The sequence below is a fragment of the Ambystoma mexicanum genome, chromosome 7q (genome assembly GCF_040938575.1).
Source record: "Ambystoma mexicanum isolate Mex_15411 chromosome 7q, UKY_AmexF1_1, whole genome shotgun sequence".
NCBI lineage: Eukaryota > Metazoa > Chordata > Amphibia > Caudata > Ambystomatidae > Ambystoma > Ambystoma mexicanum.
The window spans coordinates 1,040,514,783-1,040,541,653 of NC_090941.1; the positions used below are offsets into that span (position 1 = coordinate 1,040,514,783).

The 26,871-nt window shown below is 44.1% G+C and overlaps 1 protein-coding gene across 1 annotated transcript in view; it reads left to right on the plus strand.

Moving 5' to 3' along the window:
- The window catches only part of LOC138528587 (uncharacterized), a 1,521,057-nt gene that overhangs the window by 1,071,480 nt on the left and 422,706 nt on the right, over positions 1 to 26,871 (plus strand). Inside the window, exons 17-18 of the mRNA XM_069640364.1 lie at positions 3,207 to 3,251; positions 4,576 to 4,620. Of these exons, the coding sequence (XP_069496465.1) occupies positions 3,207 to 3,251; positions 4,576 to 4,620 (90 nt within the window). The remainder of the gene's footprint in view (positions 1 to 3,206; positions 3,252 to 4,575; positions 4,621 to 26,871) is intronic.

The following is a 26,871-nucleotide window of genomic DNA, read 5'->3' on the forward strand; positions in this document are numbered from 1 at the left end:
TTTGTTTTGATTCTCACACAACTGTTTGTGTCGCTCCTCGACACCTCAATTCAACACAAATACATAAACAGAAAGACTAGTCGACTCTTTCCATAAACACCTTGGTGATCAACCCTCATTAATACCCAGGTTTACAGAGTTTAGATTGTCACTTTATGCGGACCTGTCCTGCACATAGCCTAAATTACTCCAATTGGAGTGTGAGATAATCTCTTCTAAAAGCCTCTTGGGTTAGGACTCTTGGGCGCTATATCTCTCTCTTCATACACAATAAATCTCCTGTTACCCCTGTTACTCTCGTTATTTTTGTTACTTTCGTTACTCTTTTTTAATTACCACAACCCCATCCCCTCAGTTTGCCATTCCCTTTAGGTGACCCACCCTTCGCTCGTTTAGCTCGAGGCCTTCGGTAGAGACTTCCTCCTCCAATTGACCATTTTCGCCTTATGTCCGGCGTTGTCCGCCAAGCGCCTGTGGAAATCAGGTAGGGATTTCGTCAAAGAAGCACCCTGCCCGCCATCTAAATTTTACTTGCATATTTTATATTTGCCCGCTCTCCACAGGAAACCCTGCGATCTTCCAGCTAGTTGAAGGAGGATGTATGATCGTCTGAAACTCTAGAGTCAACAGGTCGATGGGTCTTCTGCAAAACCATACGACATGCTACCACCTGAACCTACAAAGGGCCCTTTAAATCAGTAACGGGTCTTTCAAAGATGGGGATGCAGAATAACTCTTGTACCGAATAATAAGATGGACTCAGGAAGTTGGCAAAATGTCTCATCTGACTGTTTTATTTTCATTTATCTGAAACAGGGACATCAACGGCGTCGCACAAGCTCTCGATCATTTTGCATAAAAAACACATTTACATACTGAAAATGTATCATATATGACATCATACTACTAAGAAAATCTACGGGGAGTTGTGGTTGCCTTAAGGGGAACATCTTTGTATACTTTCTATATAGGGATGTGTTGTGATTGGGTCTCTGCAGTGAGGTGGACAACTTATGCCCACCCCTAGTGCAAGTCATCTTTACCATTTTTTAAGTACACAGCATATTATTGTCTCTCAAACTATAAGGCCCTTCGTTAAATGAGCTTCTACAATTGGTTGGCACGTTCGTGCCCTTCTGGAACATTCGGATCACTAGCAGCACGTAAGCTGGTACCCCAGGTTTCAATGGGTGGACTTGACCTTGTCTCCCCACCCAATTAGCCCAACATCTCTCATCGCTCATGCCATCTGCTATTCACATTGGGCCTCATTACACGGATGGCGGTGAACCATGGCGCTGTTAGCGCCATGGTTCATGCCGGTAAAATACCGGCACCGCCTTGGTGGAAAGGGGAATTACCGCCCTATTCCAAGGTTGGCGGGGCGGTAATTCCCCCTTCCACCATTGCCCTTCCCCATTCCCATTTTTGCCCCATAGGGCTCTATGGGAATGGGGAAGGCGCTAATTACGATACCGCAAATTGCGGTACCGTAATTAGCACCATGGTCCCTTTGCGGGTTGGTTTTTACCACCTGCAAAAAGCAGGCGTTAAATTCCCCAACCCGCAAAGGGACCTCGTAGTAAGGCGGTAATGATTAACTGGTACCGGTAAAATACCGGTACCGGTAAACCCTTACCGCCATCCGTGTAATGAGGCCCATTGTCTTTGTACTTGGCCTTGTAAAGTATCATTGCTCCTGAGAATAGAAGGGAGTATGGGCACACTCTTATCGCAGTCCTTGTCTGTATGCCCAACTCCTATGTCCATCCTTGACTCACGTGACAGGAGACCGTATTTCGGCCTGTTTTGCAGCCTTTAATTGTCTTGAATAAAGTTGGCAACCATGATGTTCTTTCTTACACCTTAACAAGAGCTGATTCAGCTTCTCACATTCACTGTTCTTCAAGGATAGATAACTGGTTCTTGGCTGCTCCATCCTTTGACACCAGGCCAGGCAGCTATTCCAGGCCTTTGCTCGATCTTCAGCTGTTTTCTTGCTGCGACACAGCCCTCCCGATCCTTCGCAGGTCTGAGCTTTAATACATGTTTTACATTGATGTCAAGATTCTATATAATGCCGTCACCGCCTGCAGTCTAGTCACTACCTATAGCTAGCCTTGAAGATTACTTGGTCAACTTGCATTGCTGTATCTGTACAGTTATAAAACTGCTTGCATTTTCTGCAGTGCTCTTCACACATGCAATCTTAATTCCGCATATGAAAGTTTACTTGATTCTTTATTTTTGTCATCAGATTCTATAAGGTCAGTGCATCTTCTTCTTCAGCCATTCTTCTCAGTGTGTCACGCTCATTTCTTGTGACGTCACCAGCCTCTCTTTCTCTCATCCTCATATTCCTTGTGGGATCGCCTCCAAGAGATTATCATCTGTACGAGGTTACATCATATAGGGTTTTCTTTATGAATACCTTTTTTCAAAGTCTCTCCGTGGAATTGGCACCATCACTGGCGTTGTGCATGTCGCAATTTCCGGCTTCCAACATATAGGCAGGATGGGGGCTGGACTTCCTGCAGAGTCATTCAGCTGCTCCTCTACATGACCATGACCCAGGAACCCTTAAGCCACCAGATGTGCCTAAGGGGCACCCTAAACTACATTATAGGATTTCCTCCATGCAACCCTCTGTGTTGGTATATACATTCTTTTCGAAAGAATCTTGCAGATTCTTCATACGGCTCCAGCGTTACTGTATATCTGAAAACGTGATCTTCCTGTGGGTAGCAAAACCTATCCATAACTACCTAGAAGAGGCAAATTCTATAAAAAAGGTGGCATTGCCAACATTATGATTATTAGAAAAACTCATTCTGAACAGGTCCTACACACCACAAATTAAACAATTGCTCACACAACAGCACATGACACATTTAGCTATAGAACTGATTTTAAGCTACTCTGTTTTTAAAGGGAGTGTTGAAAAGTATCGATGGGGTGAGAGTAAAGGTTTGACGGTTTCCTCATCCGCCACCCCTTTCTGAAGCTGGTAGCATGCTTCTTAGCTGCCAACCTTGACAGGACTTCCCAGCCAGCTAGGACATCACATATTTCATGCATATGCAGACCTCCTGCAACAGGTGGGCCCCGTAAGCCCCATGGCATTCAGCTCAAATCTTTGGTATATTTTAAATATTGAGATGCATCACTAAACGATAAATGGTCATCATATTTTCTTTCCTTTTCAGTGAATCTGCAAGACCTGTGTATGTTGAACAAGGTCAACAAACAGAGTAAGTGTGACTTTTGTCTCCATTAGAAATCAAATTGCCATCATATTCCTGAACCCTTAACTTTCAGCCAGGTGATTTAGAGCCAACAACTTAATTTACTGGGGATAAATATTGTATTGGATTCATTGAAGTGATGTGGGTCAATTACATTTTATATTGCCGTATTACTAAATTGCAGCAAACACACCAGATTTCAATTGTTTACTCTTTTTTAAGTAATGTTGATTTTAAAAGGAGTTACAAAGAGAAATAGTACAATTGCATATGGAAATATACATACAATCCTGTCAATCATATTTAACCTCACATATTAAGGTCAGGAGTTAGTCTCTCGAACATCTTACTATTACATAGCAATGATGATAAATAGCTATGTGTGGGTGCACATTTGTAACCCATATCTACAGGCATGTCTGGAGTTACCTAATTTGTTGTGCCATGCGTATGTGTGCTTGTGCATGTGTTACTGATGCCATATATGTATCTATCTACGTGGTGGTTGTTTGTGTGGTTGCACATGTGTGAAAGTTTCCTGTGGACTTGTCTGCGGAGAGTAGGGTAGTGATTACATCTGCATGTGTTTGTGTATCTGTATGCATGTGTTATTCAGATGTGTTGGAAAAACTTAAACACAGGGCACAACTCTCTCTAAAGAATGCATATAAATAGACCTGTGGGGTTATAAGTGGTAATTTTCATCAAAGATCTGAGTAAACAGACTAAGTCAAGGTGCAGAGGAGAAAACAAGGTCCTGGCACATGGACCTTATCACAAAATACAAAGGAGAAATAGTTCCCAACATTGGGAACTCCCGTCGGCCGAACACCATCTGTGGCCTAATAAAGCTAAATAATACTGAAACGATTAAACGGAGGTATGAATAATTACATCAGTAATGATAATATCTGATAAGTAGTCATCCAATTAATATAATGAAAAACTTGTTTAACATCCAATTAATTGTCATACAAAACGTATTCAATTTTCAAACAATGTATGTTAAATTAGTTTTTCATTATATTAATTCGATGACATCTTATCAGATACTGTCATTACTAATGTAATTATTCAAACCCCCCTTTGATCCATTCAGTATTATTTGGCTTTATTTAGCCAAAGGTAGTGTGCAGGGGACGGGAGTTCCCAATGTTGGGAACATTTTCTCCTTTGTATGTTATTTATATCTGTTACCATGTCCAGATGTCTCCAACTAGGATGTTCCAATGTACTGCTCATGTAATAATTATACTTTTTTAAGGTTAAAATTGAAGATAAATCACTGAAACCAAATGGTCACCATATTTGCTTTTTTGCTTTTTTTCAGTGAACATACGAAGCATGTGTATACTGAAAAATGTCAGCAAAAAACGTGAGTAACTATTTTCTAAAAAGCAATCAATAACATTTTGAAATATGTTTTTTTTTTAACTTTGATCCAGCTGTTTAGTGAAAACACACTGGGTGTGTATATTTTATTGGATTGATAAAAATCAGTTTACATAAGTCTTTACGTCTAAACTGAACAAAATAATACATTTTGAATTATTTTGTTTTTAGTCACTGTCTAGACAAATATATTTATCTTTATTTAACATTCATCTTTATAAAAAAAACATTATAAAGATAAAACGGTACTGATCTGAATCAATTCAAATCAGTCATCTTTTATCTCATTAATTAAAGACAGAAATGTCCAGCATAGAGAGCAACTACCTGCAACCAAGAAACGGATTGAGAATATTTAGAAAACAACTCCGGCCATTTTGAGAAACATATTTTCATAAAAAATTATTTTGCACCTCATGTTCCAGGTCTACATAAATTGCATTGAGTGGACCTATTACTTTTGCACTTACGTGCAAAAATGACCCCTCTGTGCAACATTCGTCATTTGCACTACAAAGTGCAAAAAGTAGCTGTAAAGTGCAGTCAAAATTGCCTTTCCACTTTCTTTTTGCACTCTGCTGTGCAAATTAAGTAAATGCTGCCTGTAATTTACACATGGCAGGCAGTGTTTGCCATGAAATCCTGTGGAAACCACCTGCTTTTTGCTGGCGTAAAAAGCAGGATTCCATTGTAATCCGCAGCATTTGAGACAGTTTGAAAATGATAATAATCATGCTTAAAATGTTTACACATGCATGTTGTTCATGATTTCTTTTACTCTACTCCATCATGAACATGACCCCCTTCATGTTTCCAAAATATAGCATTATTTTTTCGAGTTGTAGATCTGAGACATGTACTGGTTTACTCGATCATAGGAAGTGGCGCTCATGATTGAAAGTAAACGCTGTCTGGCATGCCAGCATGCCAGGCAACAGTTACTGACTTTGCACGGTAGGGTATGTGCAGAGCAAAAGGCAGAATACACAAGTGCACGCTGCCTTTTGCCCTGCACTTTTGCAACCTGCTGTGCAAATGACCAACATTTGGCAGCTGGGAGCCCTTTATGTTGCAGTGCTAGTGGAACAGCTCCACCCCACCATATTACACTTTTAAGCAACATGAGCTCTGATATGTTTATAAATCAAAAGCATCTGCTAAACACTGCCTCTGGGCCCTGGGTAGAAAGTAAGTGAAGTCATGAGTGGGAGAAAACATACCTCTCTCCTACCTCTCTGTTCTACACTGAAGGTGAAGGAGCAGGCTGATTTTCCCAGAACATGCTATCGAGACTCTATTTGTGTGTTTCACAACACCTTTTCGGTAGCAATTAAACAGTTCTAAGATATATAAAAAGTACCTCACATACACAGAAAAAGCATAACGGTGAAGACAGACTTTCCAAATTCCCCTTGACACTAGCAGACGATAGACGTGACCAGCTCCCATAAGCAGTAAAGGAAGCCTTCCTTCCTTATGATCTAGCAGAATCAGCAGTGCAACACTCTAAACATCCAATAGCCAATTAGTGACCCAAGTTGTGTCTCAAAGCTGATGTATGCATCTGGCTGGCTGGAATATAGGGGGTCCTTTACCAGAACTTGCAGGGGCCACCCCTCATTTCGTGTTAATGCCATTTCATCCAGATCATTTTCAAGGAACCACTGAATAATTGAATGAGACATGTTACTGACAAAGGATGAATCGACTGTGTGGTAAATGAAAGGCCAGGATTACTGGTGACTAGTAAGAGAAATACAGCCAACAAGGCGGATAACCTAGAATAAGTGGTTGTCAGATATAGGGCCTGATTCATGGAAGTGTTTTATAATGGCGTAATCCCATAGGAAAACGTTCCATGAATCAAGCCCATAGTAGGCATGGAAAGAAACAAGGACGAGATCAAACAGGATGGACTGATTTTCCATAATAGCATCACCAAAATATAAATGAAGGTGAGAAGAATGCCACAGTTTAAAAACCAATAAAAGCCAAAAGATAAACCAATGACTTCATACCATGGACCAAACTTAAAATGGATCAAACCTAAATCGAAAGGCAGACCTTAATTAATGGCTAATCAATCCAACGTAGAAAATGTATGTTGCAGCTAAACAATCTGGGCTTGTATACAGAACACATCACCCCATCACTGGTTGGGGGTTAGTACCTGTCCCAGGCCCAACTACTTTGAGCACAGCTCTATCAATTATTTTACTGTGGTGCCCAATGCACAAATGTAGATCCCTTAGAGGGCCCACACAATGCTGGCCACACTCAAGCTATTGTATTTTAAAGGAGATAGGAATAAAATATGCAATAATTATCTTATCACCACACTTCTAGGACCCTAGCTAGCCGGCACACTAAGTCCTGAAAAAATAGACTGTATGCATTAATACATCAAAAATCATAGTATAAATGTATTCAAAATAATATTCACTGTTAAAACATAGATTGACCCTAAAACAAAACACAGTGGATACAAATTAATACATCAAAAGTTCATCTAAATCAAGCTAACACAATTCGACAGACACAAATGACAATACACTAATACATTCAACATTCTATATGTGTCGTAAAACTGATTCCCGACATGTTTCTGTTCTTCCAATTCCTCAAAGGGTGAACATTCTTCAGAGGAAACTCTATAAAAACTGTAGACTGCTATAAACAATTCAAACAATTCAGACATCACATGAATGGATGCCAATATACCTAAAATACAAAACAGCGGAGTGTCCTTAAGGTGTGTGTCGAGTGTTACAATACTAAATATACCTTCACACACTCCAGCAATAACTTCAGGAGTATGGAAACAAGAGACCTGGCCCACTACTAGACCACCAGAGACCTGGTCCACTACTAGACCACCGTCCCATGGGTCTAATGATGAACTCACAAAATTACCTTCACTGGGAATTTCATCAATGCGGTTCCCTTAGTGGTCGCTTTGCCACATGCACCAATTCCTGGATGCATCTACTTAAGCCAAAGGCGCAACAAATCGCCTCAGTATTCAAATGGAGGCACTGCAGAAACAAACACACCAACTTACCAAATTGTTAATAGGGGTGATAACCTCCTCATACCCAAGCTAGCATCACAACAAAGACAAAGTATCCTGTATTACCTTAATGTAAGTCTGGATACAGATGTCCAAATCAAATTTCATAGATTCCAAAAGTTGCAGGCACCGAGCTCAATCTAGCACCCAGTCAACATCCTAAGAACCTGGAGACAAACAATATATATGTATATATGGATGAAGCCCATAACATATGTGGCCAGTAGCCCTGAAGCACTTAGCAATGTCCCTTCACATGCTGGACTAATAACCTCACACCAGGGCTTTTAACCTAATTGTCCCGACACCATGGTATTTCAGTGCCTGTGAATTCCAAATTCAGTGGTTGTAATCACTATAATCAATCACTGCCATGTGATACATTCAAAACATGCTTCTTATAATGGTCGCGTGCCCGTAGTTACCACGTTACAACACTACGATCAGTGTTTGTACAACAACGCCATGTTGTGAATTAATGGCATGCTTCTATTGACCTGTTAGTGGCTAAAAGTACGGCGTGTGATAGATGTACTTACCGCGAATGCAGCGGCATCCAGCTCTCCACATGACAATCCGTGCAAACCTGAATAGTCAAACAATGACGGACTAATTCCTATGTTCCGGCACGCTTAGCGCGACACAGAAGAGGGACTAAAAACTCAGCCTGTAGGTACCATGACTGTGGCCACTAAAAAAGGACTGTAGTTGGAAAAATTACCCGCGGCCATCAGAGTATGGGCACAAAGGGGATAGGATAAAGAGATTTAACGGTGTAATTAGATGATGCTAACTTATATACACCCTTAACACTTGTTGAAGCACTCTACAGGGAAAGAGCCCTTTACCCGCAAAATAACACAGGTTCCACCGCATTCTGGCAACATTACACAGTTTCTTAAAGTGAATGTCACAGCAGTATTAGATACATGAATATATTTATCACCTAGCCATGCATTGCAAAAAGGGGGTTTCAGGAAGACATTTGCGATTGGCCACATACAGTAATTAGCCTCATATTGAGATCACAAAAACAATTGCTAGAGCATCTTAAGCTGTATCAATAACATACAATGTCAGTATCACAGTACATATTTGCACAGGTGTGAACATAATCAACATTGTGACACAGATAGATTCCTGGGACGTATTAACACCCAACCTGTGCTGTCAAAATCCCTCTAGCAATAATGACTGGAGAAAACTTGATAGACATTTATATATTGATCAAATATATGTGAACAACCCATCCTTTCAAAATAGTCATTAACCTCATGATACCTTTAGCCTTCTCCTCTCCGGGCTAAAACAAGGGAGATGGATGGAATATCCTACAGTGTGGATGTCGTAGCAGATTGAATTTCAAAAGAAAGAGGCCTTGTTGGTTCACGTTGCAACCTCTAAAATGCAGATTCATAAATCGACTGAGTTAGCCGTGCAGTTGCTTGGAAAACCACAATACAAATAAAAAGGTTAAACAAGCTAGGAGATACAATTATATGCATGACTGGATTAACAAGGGTGCCAATCATTAAATTGAATGAGGTAAGTGGTTCATACAAATCAAAAATAGTTGGTAAACATTCTGTGATGAATCAGCAATGTTTTCTGCATAAACCTGGCCTGCAACCCTTTTCATTTGGCCAGGGAAGGGCAGACGCGTCCTGATCCCAACCCCGGGAGGGTAGGGGGCAACAGGTCAGGAAGACTGGGAGACACCCCTGTTTAACTTTCCCTGCAATCCCACACTTCTAATGTTTTATTGCCAAGTAGAAGAATTAAGAACACCTTATTTTATTGATTGGGACTACAAATCCCGGAATCCCAGAAGTACTGGGATGAGGAAGAGGACTGAAGAGCAATGTTGCAGCAATGGTCAGCCTGTTACGCTTAATCACCCACACCTGAGGGAGGCAGAGAGGTCTAAAAGGCACCCTCAATTGCAGGCCATTAGATGGAACTGGAGCCAGAAAGGCCACAGCAGTAGCAGCAGCAGAAGCAGAGCAGGGTGTTGGCAATCCAAGCAGAAGAGGGAGAATGGAAGGGACGTCGGGACTTTGACTTTCAACTACCTGTCCTGGGAGCGTCCTGTTCCCCCTAACTCTGAAGTGCAGAGGTGGCGCAGCGGAAGGCTTTAAGGAAGACTGCTTTTCCCCATGTGAAACTTATTGCAGAGATTGCGCAGCAGGAATCACGCCTGAGACCGTGGCTGGAAGGTGTTTCTAAGCTGAGGGTCTCAGGAGCGAGAGGAGTGTGAGTCCAAAAGGAAGCCAGCAGTCGTAGAAGCCCTGCAGCATGCGCTGGAGGAATACAGAAGCAGGTGAGTGTTGCAGAGCGTTCTGATTCCTTGCGAAACACTGACAGTCAACTATATACCAATAGAATCACTTGCATATGACTAAAAGTGATGTGAAACTGATAGTTGATTGTCAGACAATAGGAATTCTGAAAAGTAGCACACACGTGTAAGCATACATTATTCCTTTTATTCGCGTAATAGAAAACGCAGTGCAACACTTTAATTGAATAGTAAACTTGCTGAAAACAGATGAAAGAATGGTGCCTTAAAACAATTCTGAGATGAAGGGTAATCTCTGAATCAATTAAAACGCTGTTGAAAACAATTTTACATTAAAGTTAAGTGACTGAACATTAACATTACAAAGTACAGAGAGCAAGCATTGTCCAAGCCAAGAGTGAAACCAGGGTTGCTTCAGCCAGGAGTGAATCAAACCTTTCCCAAACCAAAGTGTGGTACACGCATTCCCAAAAGCCAAACAGTATACCAGCACAGCCCAAGCCAAGAGTGTGCAAGCATTGCCGAGAGCCAAAAGAGTCTGACAAAGAGGTTGATGAGTAAACTACTCTGGTGTGCAGGATGCAAAGAGGCAAAGGCAAGGTTAGGGAAAGGGACGCCGCCTGATTGGGATTGTTCTCTTAAAACTGATACAACTTAAATTGCTAACACCAATAGGAAAAAGATAGAATTACACCATAAGGGCATTTTGAGGTGGTTGTTGTTGCAGACAGACAAGAGTGGCAAACAGACTGCCCTACTGGAAAGTGAATGTTCAGATGAAGAGTGCTTTGCTTGCTCGGAGGTGTTGAAGTTCCCTAAAGTGAATCTAGTCTTGTATGAAAAGTTGTTCAAAATCACAAAGATACAAACTGATGAAGCTGTGGTAATATTTTTGATTGTCAGTGGATTTTAAACTTCAGAGGCACATTTGAATGTGGTACACTATGGGGCAGGCGAGTAGACCCGCATGGTGAAATCATGTAGAAGTTAACCTGAGAGAAGAGTGATTCAGGTGGAAGTAGAAGTGCTGTGAAGTCATCCTGACAAAAAAAGAAGCGGTGCTTATTAACTTTACCAGAAGCTGTGTTTCATTTACTTTACCAGAAGTTGTCTCTACTGGGTCCAAGGAAGAACTGTGTTCCTTCTTTGACTTTTATGAGTTGTGGCAAAGCATCTCAACTTGGAATAACATTGACACTATTTGATGACATGAGAAGTCATTATTCAAAGAAGAAGAAGAACTTTTCTGTTGGTTGAACTTTGGTGACAAAACTTTCTTTTGACACATTGAAGAAGCCAAGAACTCTATTACCTGACTTTGTTTCAAAACCATATTTCCTTGTTTCTTTTTGTTGAACATTGGAACTGAATCTAGGTTGAAACCTGGGGAAGGGGAGTTCACCCAGTTTATCCAGAAACACTGTGAATATATTGAAAATACCATTGTTAAGGTATGTTGTGAATTTCCATATATTTCTTTGTGTATTTTATGTTTAAATGTGAGCTATCATGTGTTACAGTGTTTTCCATTAGTTTTGATAGGGAGGAAAATGCTTGTCAGAGTAGTTATATTGAGATGTTTGATGAAATTTATGATTTAATAAAATGGCATATTTTGAGAAATCATCCAAATGTTGTCTGCCTCAGAATTCGGACCCCTTCCAATTCCCAAATATTTTCCCAAAATGTAAAAACAAATTTACATTTAAAAATAGGATGTATAAAATCAGCATTATGGGTTTGGCAAGACCCACATAAGTTAGGAATGCTATTCGACAGTTTAGCAACTCTCAATGGAGTTAAATAGGCACAATGCAAAATGAAAAAATAGGTTTGAGTTAAATTGGCAGTAACAGAAGTAGAATAGTATTGTTTCCAAATGTTTTTCCAGGGATAAGATGGTTGAAAGTTTCAATCATATTCCCATTATTTCATAATAATGGTATTTAATAGATTCCTGTTACCAATTTCATTTTGAAAAGGTGTGGTCGTGCAGGAAGATTCAATTGTTTTGAGATGGTGTTTTTCAAAGAGTGGATTTAATGTAGAGTTTAATTTGCCCAACGTGTCTTTCTCTAAAAGATGTACTGGTGTTTCTGTGTTGTGCAGTAAGGGTGCTAACATTTCTTGTGTTCCCACAGTGATGGGTATGTCTTCTGTGAATGGAACTGTAGTAATAGCCCCAGAGAATCAAATCATGGCCATTTTTCTTATGGTTAAAGGAAACAGCCCTTCCCTTATACAGGGCATGGTGGTGTTATGCTCACCTGGTATCTACAGGGACGCCACCCAGCTGGGTTACTCGCTAGTATGCTTCTCAGCTTTGCCCTGATGTGGTCTGCGGGGAAGGTTCTGCCTGAAAATACAGGAGGACTCTGTTCAAGACTGACTGACTGGGGTAAGTATCCTCCCTCCACCCCCATATGCTTTCAGTCCCTCTGGCGCCCTCTCCTCACCTTGTGGTAGAATTAGGCGTGCTCTCCGTCCTGCCTTCTTTGCAGGAGCACGTTGTCTGTCATGGGCGAGTGCGGTCCAGTTACTTCACTGACGCCAGCCCGTTTGATATTGTTCAGGTAGGTCTTATTGCTGTTCTTTAGTTTTGTTGCTATCCTGCATGCCTTTCTTTGTTTAAAATGTCTCTTTTGTCTCCCTTAGGTATGCAGAGCTTCAGCGCGACGAACTGGCTTGGTTGATCCCCGCGGGTAAATGATGGCGCATTAAGAGCGCTATGATGCGGTAAGTAAGCGCTATGCGCAGCGCTGCAACGTCTTCCCTTTGCTAACCTGTTTTCCTTTATTGTAGGTCGCGGCGTTCTTCAGCGCGAGTGGAATGTCCGGAGTGGTGCCAGCCGAGAGGCGACCAGCCAGGTAAGCCTTTTGAGCAGTTCGTAATTTGTAAATGTTTCTACAGCTTTCTTTAATGTTGCCTCTCTTCCTCTTTCAGGTCGTTCTGTCAGTGAGGCGTACAGATTCGAGGAAGCTGTTCTCAGTAGCTGCGAGTGTTTAAAGATGAAGACTGCAGGTAAGATGCTGCTGCTAATGAAGTTCCTTTTGTCTCCTTGCAGGTTCTGCTTCTTCGAGGTTCGAGAGAATAGCTGGACACGGTGAGTGTCACGTTGCAAGCTGCAAAGTAACACAAAGCATGTTCTGCAGTCAATGTGTGGTTTATATAGCCCAGGTAAAGTAGTACCAGGGAAAGTAGTTCCAGGCCTGCCACACCCAAAACACTAGACCGCATAGCTTGGTTCTTAGGAACCAAGCTATGTGGATGCCTCCATGTTGGCTGACAATACAATAAAGTAGTTCCCAAGCACATTGTTCATGGTGTATGAGCCTGGCGCCATAGGCGCCAGGACTGGCCCCAGGCGGGCCTTTGAAGAGGATGCCAGGCTCTAGAGGCCTGAGTCCTGACTCGACCTGGCCAATGGGTTTGTCAGAAGGGGTTTTGGGCGAGGGTCGTGACAGCTGGCCCCCGTGTCCAACATAAAGGTGATGTTACGCTCACCTAGCTCCCACAGGGGCGTTGGTCGGACCCGGACTGCTACGGCCTCCACCCACGTGATGCGTAGTGCAGCGATGACTGACTGGATCTGCCCTCCTAATCTTGTCTGCTTGACCCGTAGAAATATTCTCCTACAAGTGGAGGGATGGATTTAGCCACTTGTGGATTCAAGTGATAGCACCCCCACTTTCTTCCCCACTAATCACCTCTGAAGCGCCCTCTCAGCAATCTCACCTTATATTCTTGAAAGATGAGCCCTCCATCCTGCGAAGCACGTAGGGGTGCGTTGATGACCAGTTACTTCACTGGCTTGAAGATATTGGAAGAGTTGTAGACGAATCCTGACTCCAAAAGGTCCTGGCGAAGAGCCGTAAGTATATAGTTCGTAAGAGTTCAAAATGTCTGGAATTCACTCCTGTCCAGTTCCTCTTTTATTTTGCAGCTTTGACCCAATTAGAAGATTGACAGCTGAAAGCGCTCCAGTAAAAGTCTGTGTCACCCAACACTGTCCGGTAAATAATGCCAAGGGTTAAACTTGCTGCTTTCTCCTTATCTTACAGATGCGGCTTAAGAAGATGTGGCGTGCTGATGAATTATACCTCTGGCGGTAAAATCAGGTAAGCATATGGCGGCTAAAGAGATTGTCTCTGTCTGTTCTTTCTGCTCACCTTGTTGTTTCTTGTTCCCCTTAGGTGCCGGGATTCGGCGATGTAAAGATGGAGACAGCGCCGGATCGAGGAGATGCTGCGTGGAACGGTGAGTATGGCGCGGCGCTGCTGCTGGCGATACGACGCGTTTAAAACAAAGTCTTTCCTCTGGTTTGAAGATGCGATGAATCCAGAATCAGGTAAGAAATCAGGTAATACTCTTGTTCTAACCTTTGCTTCTTTCCTTCTTTCTAGGTGCTCCAGGTTCGAGGCGGGCGTGGCAGAAGGCTGGATGCTGCTGCTGGCACGGTGAACGTTACACTGCTTGGATGCAGAATAACGCGAAGCGTGTGCTGCTCTTCGGGCGTGGTTTAAATAGCCTCCAAAGTAGTCCCAGGTAGGTATTCCTCCCCGACCACACCCGAGTAACAAAATAGTCCCTAAGGTAAAGTAGTCACTTCCAGGCCTCACATGGGCTTGGCTTGGATCTTCTTGCAGCATGGTCTGCATCAGGTAAGTGTGCGCCTATGGCCCCAGGACTGATGTCCCATATGAGCCTGGCGCCATAGGCGCCAGGACTGAACCCAGACAGCCCCTAGCAGGGGTTGCTGGGTTTTCTCAAGGCGACATGATGCCTGCTCCCGGGGCTGATGGACGTGGTCTGGATGCCCGGGGGTATGCATCATGACAGCACTCCCCCTCAAGGCCCCTCCTAAAGTCGTTGCTCCCCTTGGTCCTGGTTTGTCTGGGAAGTCCCGATGGAATCTCTTCACTAATTGTGGTACATGAACGTGGTCACTAAGCTCCCATGACCTTTCCTGTGGCCCGTAACCTTTCCAATCGATTAAGTAAAAAAGTTTTGATTTAACCACCTTGGAGTCCAGGATGTTTTTCACCTCGAATTCAGGTTCTCCATCTATCAAGATAGGATCTGGTGGTTTGGTTAATCTTGTTCCTGGTTGAACTGGTTTTAAAAGTGAAACATGAAAGACTGGATGAATTTGCATATTGGAGGGTAATTCCAGTTTGACGGCCACCGGGTTGATAATGGCCTTAATGGTGTAAGGTCCCAAATATCTAGGATTAAAAGTCTGAGTTCCTTCCAGAGGTATCTGTTTTGTAGCTAGCCAAACCTGATCTCCAATTTGGTACTGTGGAGTTTTATTTCTATGTAGATCAGCATTTTTCTTGTATTTCTCTTGCTTCAAATGTTCTGTCGCTTCCTTGAAGGCTTGTGTAGTAGTAGAATGTAAATGACTAACTGCAGGCATTTCTAAGTGCTGAGGCGAATCGAGTTCTGAGGTTCGAGGGTGGTGTCCATATATGGTATAAAAGGGGCTTTGTCCAGTTCCTGAATGTACAGAGTTATTGTATGCATATTCGGAAATCCATAAAATATCTTTCCAATTACTTTCGGTCTGGTGAAGCATGCAACAAAGGTACTGTTCAAGGGTCTGGTTGGTCCTCTCCGTCTGACCATCGGTCTGGGGATGGTGACTGGTTCATAACCTTACGTTGATTTGCGCCAATTGGCAACATTTCTTCCAAAATGTGAAATTAATTGACTACCTCGGTCAGAGACCAATAGAGAAGAAAACCTGTGTATTCAAACAATGTTTTCGAGGAACTCCTTGGCCAGAACTGAAGCAGAAGGCAATCCCTTCAAAGGCATAAAGTGGGCCATCTTGGAAAAAAGATCCACGATAACTAGAATGGTGTTAAATCCATTACATGGAGGTAGATCAGTAATAAAGCCTAAAGATAAGGTGTGCCATGGTGTAGGTGGAATATCCAAAGGTTGTAAAAGGCCAGCTGGTTTTTTCTTCTGACTGTTGTTTTGGCCGCAAGACATCACAAATGACTTTATATCTTTTCGCCAGAGAGGCCCTCCATCAAATGATCCGAGGTTAGTTGCATGTGATTTCTTTTCTTTCAGTGTGTATGTGTTAATATTTTCCTGAAATAGTGGGGGCAACCGAGCGTAGCGAGGGAGCTATAGGATCTAGCGAGGGTTTGGGGGTTTCCCTCTCCTAGAATTTTTTTTCAAATATGGGGTTGAAATGGTGCATTTTACAGCAGAAAAACGGACCAAAAAGCCATACGTTTATAATCAGTTCTAAACGGGAACATGAAAATTCCATGTCACCAACAGCAGACAAGAACATTTTTATAACACAACACATTTTAATTATCAATGTGTCCACAGTGTAAGTCAGCACTGTCACTGATGTAACACATTGTCATGCTGGTTGTGCCCAAAATATGCCTCTGTAGTAACATGTTTATCCTGGCTGTTCACAGTTTAGGCCAACATTGTCCTTTACAAAGCATGACTGATGCTGCCTGAGCATGTGCACTGTGCCCAATACATATGCCAGCTTACCTTCTGTGGTAATGATTGATGCTGCCTGTGCAGTGTGCCCAATACATATGACAGCGTATCCCTGTAATACACATTAATTACTTCTGCGTTAATGAAAGAAGCATAATCCAATTCAACAGATAAAATGGGGAAAAGCGATCACCCAAAGGTGAACCTAATTGAAGAAACTCAATGTGAGCACAATCTTAAAGTATGAAGAACTAGACATGGCCGGGTGCCCTCCTCTCCCAGCGCCCAGGGGTGGCTGGTGCGCCGGTACTCGGATCACTCCAGCTGAGCTGAGGGCCATGTTGTAGGAACCGGGGAGGGAATTGACCTCATGGTGTCTGCTGTAAAGCCCACAGTACATTGGATTTGGTAGGCTATGGTGTTATGCGCTCTGAAAATTCACTCCTACAGCTGGCCTTCCTCCGACAGGGGCACAGACACCTCCGAATGGCTGTTTTGCTTCATCCAGGTTAGCACTTGTCAGTTGCAAAAACAAAAACTGGATAGAGCCCCAGGCATTTTACCCACTGTGCTGCTTTTCTGGGTGTGGATGGCGTGATTGTGTTGCCTAGCCATTTTGGCAAGGATTAATTCCCACATTCATGTGGGAATTAATTCCTTTTGTGACGCAATTTGAACAGTACCAAAGAGGGTTTTTTTTTTTCGTAAAGTGATGCAAATTGTACCCTCCGTCCCGAGGCGGAATGTTCAAACATTAAGGCAGCCGATGCTGCTTTTGAGCCTCCGAGATACTGCTGGCCAGATACTTGTTTTTCGGTGTATCTGGCCAGCAGTATCTCAGAGGCTCAAAAGCACTGCATGCCACAAACATACGTCGGAAAATATGGCAGGCAGTACTTCCCACTGCTGGAGGCAATGAGAACTAGGCCTCGGTGTGCACCGCAGGTAGCACTGTGACCTGGGCTGGGCTGAGCTGCTGGCTCACGCAGCCTCTGCCTTGGGCTCGTTAACGCAGATGTGTGAAGGTGGCGCTGTGTGCCTGTCACTCCTCCCACACACATTACCTGCTTATGATTTCCATTGGCTGAAAAACAGCCAATGGAAATACTGTTACCATGCAAGGCAGTTATTTATTTTATTTGTTTCCAATACAGCGTGCCTTGCATGGTAAAAGTACTTCCATTGGCTGTTTCTCAGCCAATGGAAATCGTAATGTGTGTGGACTACTATTCCTACCCTGAAACTGCAGCCACAACGCTTGCTGCCTATAAAATAAATACAAAACGTACAAAAGGAACCCTAATGTTTTCTTTGTGCTCTGGGGCTTCGAGGGCCACATGAAATGGCTCGGAGGGCCGCATTGCGGCCCTCGGGCCGCATGTTGGACAACCCTGCATTTGGGTATCATGATAATTGGAGATGACAAGTTCCTGTAATTCCTTGTGTGGTAGAAATAGTCGTCCTTGATAGTAGGGTAGGTCATTGATGACTGAGTAATCCGGGCCTTTCTTTACCCAGTCCTGCAGGTCTGCTGGATTGAAGAGTTGTTGGATTTTTAAATTAATTTCTTCTAGTGCCTGTAAAGTAGTTATGCCAAGAATTCTTTGTTCAGAAATTATAGGCACCGGCTCCGGATTCGCATATGCTTCTTCCATTCCTATTCGGGATAAGGCATCTGCCTTGCCATTTTTACAGCCTGGTCGATAAGTGATCACAAAATCGAATTCGGCAAAGAACAATGCCCATAGAAGTTGGCACAATGATTGGGCTTTGGCTGTTTTTAGATACTGCAAGTTCCAGTGATCGGTGATTACAGTAATGGTATGCCTGGCACCGAGAAGATAGTGTCGCCAAGCCTTAAAGGCGGATTTGATGGCTAATAACTCTTTATCGGTAACCGCATAGTTTAATGCCATTGGGTGAAGTTGACCAGTTTCAGGATCCTTCTGGGACAGGACAGCTCCCATGGCTAAACTGGATGCATCAGTTTCCACTATGTATGGAAGCTCTGGGCGTGGATGCTTTAAGACAGGCGCAGATGTGAATTTCTCTTTCAGCTCTTGGAAGGCCTTTTCAGCCTCTTCGGTCCACAAGAAACGTTTGTTCTTTCGCAAAAGTGATGTGATGGGATGTACAACATGTGAGAAGTCCGGAATTAATCTGCAGTAGAAATTGGCAAATCCGAGCATGCTTTGTACCCCTTTAACTGAACTAGGTGATGGCCACTTGAGAATTGCGTCCACCTTTCGTGAGTCCATTCGGACTCCTTTTGGAGTCAAGATAAATCCAAGGAATTCAACTTCCGTAACATGAAAAACACATTTTTCCAATTTTGCATATAACTTGTGTGGCGTAGTTTCTCAAGGACTGCAAGTACGTGCTTAACATGGTCTGATTCTGAGGAGGAGTACACAAGGATATTGTCTATGTATACGACAACACAGACGTCAATGAATTCACGAAAGACATCGTTCATAAAATACTGGAAGGCTGCTGGTGCATTGCACAACCCGAAGGACATTACCTGATACTCGAATAATCCGTACTTGGTGCAAAAGGCCGTCTTCCATTCGTCGCCTTTCTTTACACGTACCAGATGATATGCCCCTCGGAGATCTAACTTAGTGTAGATACAAGCATCCTTTACTTGGTCTAGTAATTTGGGGATCAGAGGCAATGGGTACCGTTTTTTTACCGTAATCTGATTTAGTGCGCGGTAGTCTATGCACGTTCTAAGGTCACCTTCCTTTTTTGGCACGGAGAACAAAGCTGAGGATACAGGAGACTTGGAAGGGCGAATAAAGCCATTAGCCAGGTATTGGTCCAAGTATTGCCGTAGGTGAACATTTTCAGGTTCCGTGAGGGCGTAGATTCTACTGCATGGAGGTTGTGCACCGGGTAGAAGGTCAATTTGACAATCGTACTATCTGTGAGGTGATAATGTATTGGCCTGTTCTTTTTGAAAAACATCCTGAAATTCTTGATACTCCTGAGGTAACTGCACGATTGGGTTGATGACTGTGGCCAAGCCTTTGTTCAGGGTTTTCTCCGGGTAACAGGTGTGTGCACAATCCGGGAAGGTTATTCTCTTCTCTCGCCATTCAATACAAGGATTATGTGTTTCCAACCACGGCATCCCCAGTATTATTTGAAACTGCAGGGCTTTGATTAAATCAAACAAAATAGTCTCTCGATGCCCATCTTGACCCAACAGTGTCATCTCTGTAGTGGAAGGAGTTACAGGCCCAGAGGCAATTTCAGTTCCATCGACTGTGGTGATGACATCCGAAGTGGTCTTTTTTGCAAAGTGGTAGATTCATACTTGAAGCCAATTTGTGGTCCATGTAGTTCCCTACGGCCCCGCTATCAATGTATGCCCTTACTGCGTGCATACGTGAGGGTTGTCTAGGATCAATTAGGACCATTGGTATGATCAGGTGCGAGGTCTGAGTGTCCTTCTTTAAGCTCGGCAAGCGGACCTCTACGCCTGTCGGGCGTGGTCGTTTTCCGAATCAGGCTCTTTTGGGCTTTTATCAGCAACTCCTACCACCTTCTTGGGTGGTTTTATAGGGCAATCCCGTAGAAAATGTCCTGAGGTTCCACAGTACAGACACAATTGCATCTGTCTTCTTCTTTCCCTTTCCTTTTGAGTTAAGGGTCCTTTGACCCCCCCGATTTGCATTGGTTCTGATGCATCTGTTCCTTTGGGGGCAACGCTGGATTTAACCAATACCCGATTTTCGAACTTAGCTCGATCAGCCTTTCTATTCTGGAGTCGATGATCCAGCTAGGCCACTAAGTCTATAAACCCTGCGCAATCCTGAGGTGGGTTCACAACTTGAGCCAAGACGTCTTTAAGTTCTCCCCAAAGTCCACGATGAAACAATGTAATTCGTTTTTCCTTTGGCCATCCGGTTTCCACTATCAATCTATTGAAGGTTGCGATATAGGTAAGCAGATCCTGGTTACCCTGTCGTAGGGACAAAAGTTCGTTATCCAGGGCCTGTCCTTGGGAGTGCCGGGCAAATAGTCTTTCCACGCTCGTTTGAAAGCCCTGAAAATTCCGAAGAATTGGGTCATCCTGAGTAAATAGTGGAATTGACTGTTGCACTGCCGCTGAGATATGATAATATAAAGGCTACCTTGGCTTGATCGTTTGGGAAGGCTCCTGGTCTACATAAAAAGTGCAAGCGGCATTGGTTCATAAACACGACAAACCTTTTGGGATTTCCGGCAAAGCGTTCGGGTGGAGCTAATGGAATATTTCCTGGTAGGTTTATTTGCACAGGGTTACTCGATAACACAGGAGCTGGATTTCCCCCAGAACCAGGTAGGGGTGCTTGTCCAGCTTGATTTTGCAGCAGTTGTCTAGCGAGATCATCTGTGCGCTCCTTCGATACAATTGGTTCTCTTCAGAGGGCATTAGTCTCTTGGCGAGCGGAGTGCACTTCTGCCCTAAGTTCCCCCAATAGTTGGGCCAGTTGGTCGGTTTCTGAGGTTTCCATAACGCCCGGGTGGGGATTTGTAGATAGGCTTTGCGTTCTGTTACGCTCACCTGGCTCCCACAGGGGCGTCGGTCGGACCCGGACTGCTGTGGCCTCCACCCACGTGATGCGTAGTGCAGCGATGACTGACTAGATCTGCTCTCCTAATCTTGTCTGCTTGGCCCGTAGAAATATTCTCCTACAAGTGGAGAGATGTATTTAGCCACTTGTGGATTCAAGTGATAGCATCCCCACTGTCCTCCCCACTAATCACCTCTGAAGCGCCCACTCAGCAATCTCACCTTATATTCTTGAAGGATGAGCCTTCCATCCTGCGAAGCACGCAGGGGCGCGTTGATGACCAGTTAATTCACTGGCTTGAAGATATTGGAAGAGTTGTAGACGAATCCTGACTCCAAAAGGTCCTGGCGAAGAGCCATAAGTATATAGTTCGTAAGAGTTCAAAATGTCTGGAATTCACTCCTGTTCAATTCCTCTTTTATCTTGCAGCTTTGACCCAATAAGAAGATTGACACTGAAAGCACTCCGGTAAAAGTCTGTGTTACCCAACACTGTCCGGTAAATAATGCCAAGGATTAAACTTGCTGCTTTCTCCTTATCTTATAGATGCGGCTTAAGAAGATGTGGCGTGCTGATGAATTATACCTCCGGCGGTAAAATCAGGTAAGCATATGGCGGCTAAAGAGATTGTCTCTGTCTGTTCTCTCTGCTCACCTTGTTGTTTCTTGTCCCCCTTAGGTGCCGGGATTCGGCGATGTAAAGATAGAGACAGCGCCGGATCAAAGAGATGCTGCGTGGAACGGTGAGTATGATGCGGCGCTGCTGCTGGCGATGCGACGCGTTTAAAACAAAGTCTTTCCTCTGGTTTGAAGATGCGATGAATCCGGAATCCGGTAAGAAATCAGGTAATACTCTTGTTGTAACCTTTGCTTCTTTCCTTCTTTCTAGGGGCTCCAGGTTCGAGGCGGGCATGGCAGAAGGCTGGATGCTGCTGCTGGCACTGCGACGCGTTTAAAACAAAGTCTTTCCTCTGGTTTGAAGATGCGATGAATCCGGAATCCGGTAAGAAATCAGGTAATACTCTTGTTGTAACCTTTGCTTCTTTCCTTCTTTCTAGGTGCTCCAGGTTCGAGGCGGGCATGGCAGAAGGCTGGATGCTGCTGCTGGCACAGTGAACGTTACGCTGCTTGAATGCAGAATAACGCGAAGCGTGTGCTGCTCTTCGGGCGTGGTTTAAATAGCCTCCAAAGTAGTCCCAGGTAGGTATTCCTCCCCGACCACAACGAGTAACAAAATAGTCCCTAAGGTAAAGTAGTCCCTTCCAGGCCTCACATGGACTTGGCTTGGATCTTCTTGCAGCATGGTCTGCATCAGGTAAGTGTGAACCTATGAGCCTGGCGCCTATGGCGCCAGGACTGATGTCCCATATGAGCCTGCCGCCATAGGCCCCAGGACTGAACCCAGACAGCCCCTAGCAGGGGTTGCTGGGTTTTCTCAAGGCGACATGATGCCTGCTCCCGGGGCTGATGGACGTGGTCTGGATGCCCGGGGGTATGCATCATGACAGGTGAACATCCTGTCGCCTATCTTCCCTGCCACATTAGGTTTATTTATTGTGTTGCTTATATAGCTTGTATAGCGCACCAAGCCCATAGGCATCCAGGTGCTTATTTCTATGGTTACATATATACAACAGACCTCAACAATAATAGTTACAGTTCATTGATGGGTGTTTACATATTTACATTGAATAGCCCACAGAGGACTTGTGAAGGTTCAATATATACAAGGACATGTGCAAGGCTTTTTGTGAAGAGGTAGGTTTTCAATTGTTTATGGAATATCGAAAAGGATTCTTGGGCTCGAAGTTGGACAGGCAGGGTATTCCACTGATTGCTAGCAATCGTAGGAAAGCTGTTGCAACCAGCTTTCTGGCACTTGAATCTCGGCGTAGCGAGTAGGTGCATATAGGCTGCTCTTGTAAGCCTTGCAAAGTGAGGTATAGATATTTTGTCTAATAGGAATGAGGGGGCTGCCCTATGAAGGCGTTTGTGTGTCAAAGTGAGTGTTTTGAACATGATCCGTTCTTGTACCGGAAGCCAATGGAGATTCTGTCTAGTTGAGGATATATGTGCAGATCTAGGGATGTTAAATCCATCTCTAAGGGCGTTATTTTGCAGAACCTGGAGTTTTCGGATGTTGTGGATCTTGGTGCTGGTATATAAGGTGTTACAGTAGTCTAGTCGGGTCAGGACTAGCCTCTGGCCAGAGTAATACAACTGTCAGGTGACAAGAATGGTCTACAGGCATTGATAAGTTTGCAAGTGTAGGTTGTGGCTGATGTAGTAGCATTTACTTGTTTTGACAGTGTGAGCGATGAGTCGAAGTAAAATCCAAGGGTTTTTACCTCCTAACTTCAATGGTGTTACCTTCGTTGTTAAAGAGTTTGAAGGCATTGTTTAGTTTTGCAAGTCTGAGTTGTGAGCCTATGAGGAGCAACTCGGTCTTGTCGTCGTTCAAGGACAACCCATGATGACCCATTCAAGCTTGGATGGTTAGGTAGATGGCATTGAGTGTGGCGATGTCAGTAGCATGGTCCCCAGTGATCGGTATGAGGATTTGGATGTCATCTGCGTAATTAGTGTTGGTTACACCCAAATCCTAAAGGTGGTCAAAAAGAGGTTTACTAAAGATATTGTATAATGTTGGAGATACACACGATGCTTGAGGCACTCACTCCAAATGAGGCAACAGTAGGTGGTGCTTCAGTCTTGGGGGAGAAGACTCATTGTTCTGTATGTTAAGAATGATTTAATCCATTGAATGGCGTTTGGGGAGAAATGTGCTGCTGAAGCCAAGTGTTTGCACAGGATGTTGTGGTCCACGAGATCAAATGCAGCGGAGCGGTCAAGGAAGAGAAGCAAGGCTAGTTTCCCCTCTATCTTTTAAGTCATATATTTGGATTTTTTAAGTCAAGGAGCGCTGTTTCCGTCCCATGTCTAGGGCAGAATCCTAACTGTCGTAACCCAAGGATATTATTGGCTTCGAGATATTTCTGTATTTGAAGGTAAGCTACCCTGTCTAGAATTTCCAGTAGAAAGGGTACTGTTGTAATTCGGCGGCAGTTAGTCGGTATGTGCTGGGTCAAGTGTGCTTTTTTTTAGTAAGGGTAATACCCATGCGCTCATTAGGTCGGTAGGGACGCGATTGTTTTTCAATGAAGCATTGATGAGATTTGTGATGAATGAGTTGAAGGGCAAAATCTTTCTCCAGCATTGGATCTTTCATGGATTCACATGCTTCGAATATTCCCCGTCGTCAGGCTGGGAATCCTTGGTACATTTATAAAGACGTTTTCCATAGGAAAAAGTTTGACACTTTTGTGTCCTATCTATGTCGTTTTGGGCCGCTTACGCTTTCCCCAATAGGACGTAGCGGTGTAAATGCCCCGCCCCGCAGCTCCCTTCAGATTTCAACCGTCTTCCAAAGTAGTGGGATCACCTCGTGTCATCTGCTATTTTACAAGATTGTTTTTTCGTCTTTTTCCCAATGTCTGGGAAGGCTCTATTTCGTCCATGTGCTACATGCGGATTAAAAAAGGTGTACAAAGGAGATGGACATATGGACTGTCTATATTGTCTCCACCCTCACCATTCGGCTGACAATTGTGAAATTTGTAAAGGCTTCTCGCAGAAGACCCTGAAAGACCGAAATTGACGGCTGGTGGCGTGGCTGAATGACGGAGCGGGCGTACCTCCCCTCGGAGGTAGGCTCTACACATAGTTTGGCCTCAAGGGCTAAATCTCCGGTGGTCCTCCGCCGTTCTGTATCTGCTGAACCTCCAGCCAAGAAGGCGCGTTCGACTGAGAAAAGTTCCTCTGAAAAACATTCAACGAGGGAATCGTCGTCAAAAACAAAAGCTTTGTCTTCTTCCTCCTCATCAAAAAAGGAGAGAAAAGACCTGTCAAAAACCTCCTCAGGTGACCATCATAGGTCCTCTTTGAGTCGAGATTCGTCGAAACACAAGTCAAGTTCAAAAAAGGCGGGAGCGCCTCAGGATTCTGTGTAACATACACCGTTGTCGTTGACGAGAGTTCGATCGTCAACGCCTTCATTGCCATTGACGAATATCGTCTCTTCAGTAGTTCCGTCGAGTCAGACGACCACAACGGTGACTGTCAAGAAGTTGGCCTCGTCGACGGAGGCTCCGCAGGAAGGCTGGCAACCAGAAGTGTCTGATCCGATCTTACCAGAGACCCTGTTGCAGCAGGAGGCGGCTTTTTCCATATCATCTGTGGAAGATGACCGTGAACCAGTGGTTGGACCTACGGAACTTGGATTACAAGGGGTCAGCTCGCTGACGCTTTCGAGTGGGCAAAGTATGCCAGTTACAGCTCCGTTGCTCAATCCTCAGGGTGTGTTATCCCTGGAGGTATTATCTACATTACAGACTCTATTGAGTAAACTGGATGCGAAGTTGCCTCAAGTTGGTACTCCGGCAGAGCTACATACAACGCCAGCCGACGACGAGCCGGGCCCTTCCCGCCGAATCGGAACGAGAAGAGTCCTTGTCAGATATATCTTCATCCCCTTCCAGGGAATGACATCGGTTCCTTCCACACAATGATGGGGAAGGCATGAACCGAGTTTGGCCTGGCTCAGGAGGAAGAAAAGAAAGACTGTTTCTTGTTTGATCATATGGGGAAGAGGAGAAAGTCGGTATTTTCGGTTCCCCTTTTAGATCATGTATGGCAAGAGTGGTTACGGACAATGCGCCATCCATTCTCGGAGCCTGCGGTTAAGGGTAGACTGGAAAAGAAATGTAAAGCTCCTGAGTCTACTCCAAAATGTTTGTCTTCTCAACCTTCTCCGGAATCGGTGGTATCGGCAGCTGCTGCAATAAAGGCAAGGTCACAACATAAATGTACAACTCCTCCGGAAAGCGAGGCCAGGAGACAAGATGCCTTTGGCAAGAAGGTAGTGTCGATAAGAGCAACAACGGTGAAGGCAGCCAATTCTCTGGCTATTATGGCGAGATATGACAGAGAGATTTGGCATTGTTTAGCACCCATTCTGGAACATCTACCGGACGAACATAGAAAATCTGCTATGTTGCTTGTGCGTGAGGGGAAAGAGGCTTCAAATCACTCAATAAAAATCACTGTAGACCTGCCGGAATCAGGTTTTTAACAAATTAACAATGGAGTGGTTTTAAGGAGGCAAGCCTGGCTCAAGTTCACCAACTTTCGACCAGAAGTACAATATAAAGTGCTTGATATGCCCTTTGAAGGGGAACAGCTATTTGGAGAGAAGGTGGACGAGGCCTTGAAAGGCATGAAAGAGGACTCGGACACCGCACGCTCTCTTGGAGCCCTTCAGAGTAGCAGAAGTTTTCGTTCATTTCGTCACTTTAGAGGAGCATCTGGAAATTTATGATTCTCGTCATCCAGGGACAGGACCTTCAGTAGGCCGTCGTACTCCTCTCAAGGCTATAGGCGGGCTTCCCAAACCGCTAGAAGAGGTCGAGACTATCAAGCCTCAAGAAGAAGAGGAGGTTATCCATCGTCGACGAAAAACAAGAAATCAAAGAACCAGCAATGACGAGTTTCAGAACGTCCTGGGAGGCAGGGTGTCCCACCGTGTCGACGAGTGGGAGAAGATAACATCAGACCGGTGGGTATTGGACACAGTGAAGCTAGGCCATTCTTTGCAGTTCAAAATCAAGCCGTCGCAAATTCCACCAGTGTTTTCGTCTCAGCCCCATCTGCAAATATTACAACAAGAAGTAATGCTTATGCTACAAAAAGGGGCTATAGAATTGGTCCTAGTGTCCGAGAGAGGTCAAGGAGTTTACGCCTGATACTTCGTTGTGAAAAAACC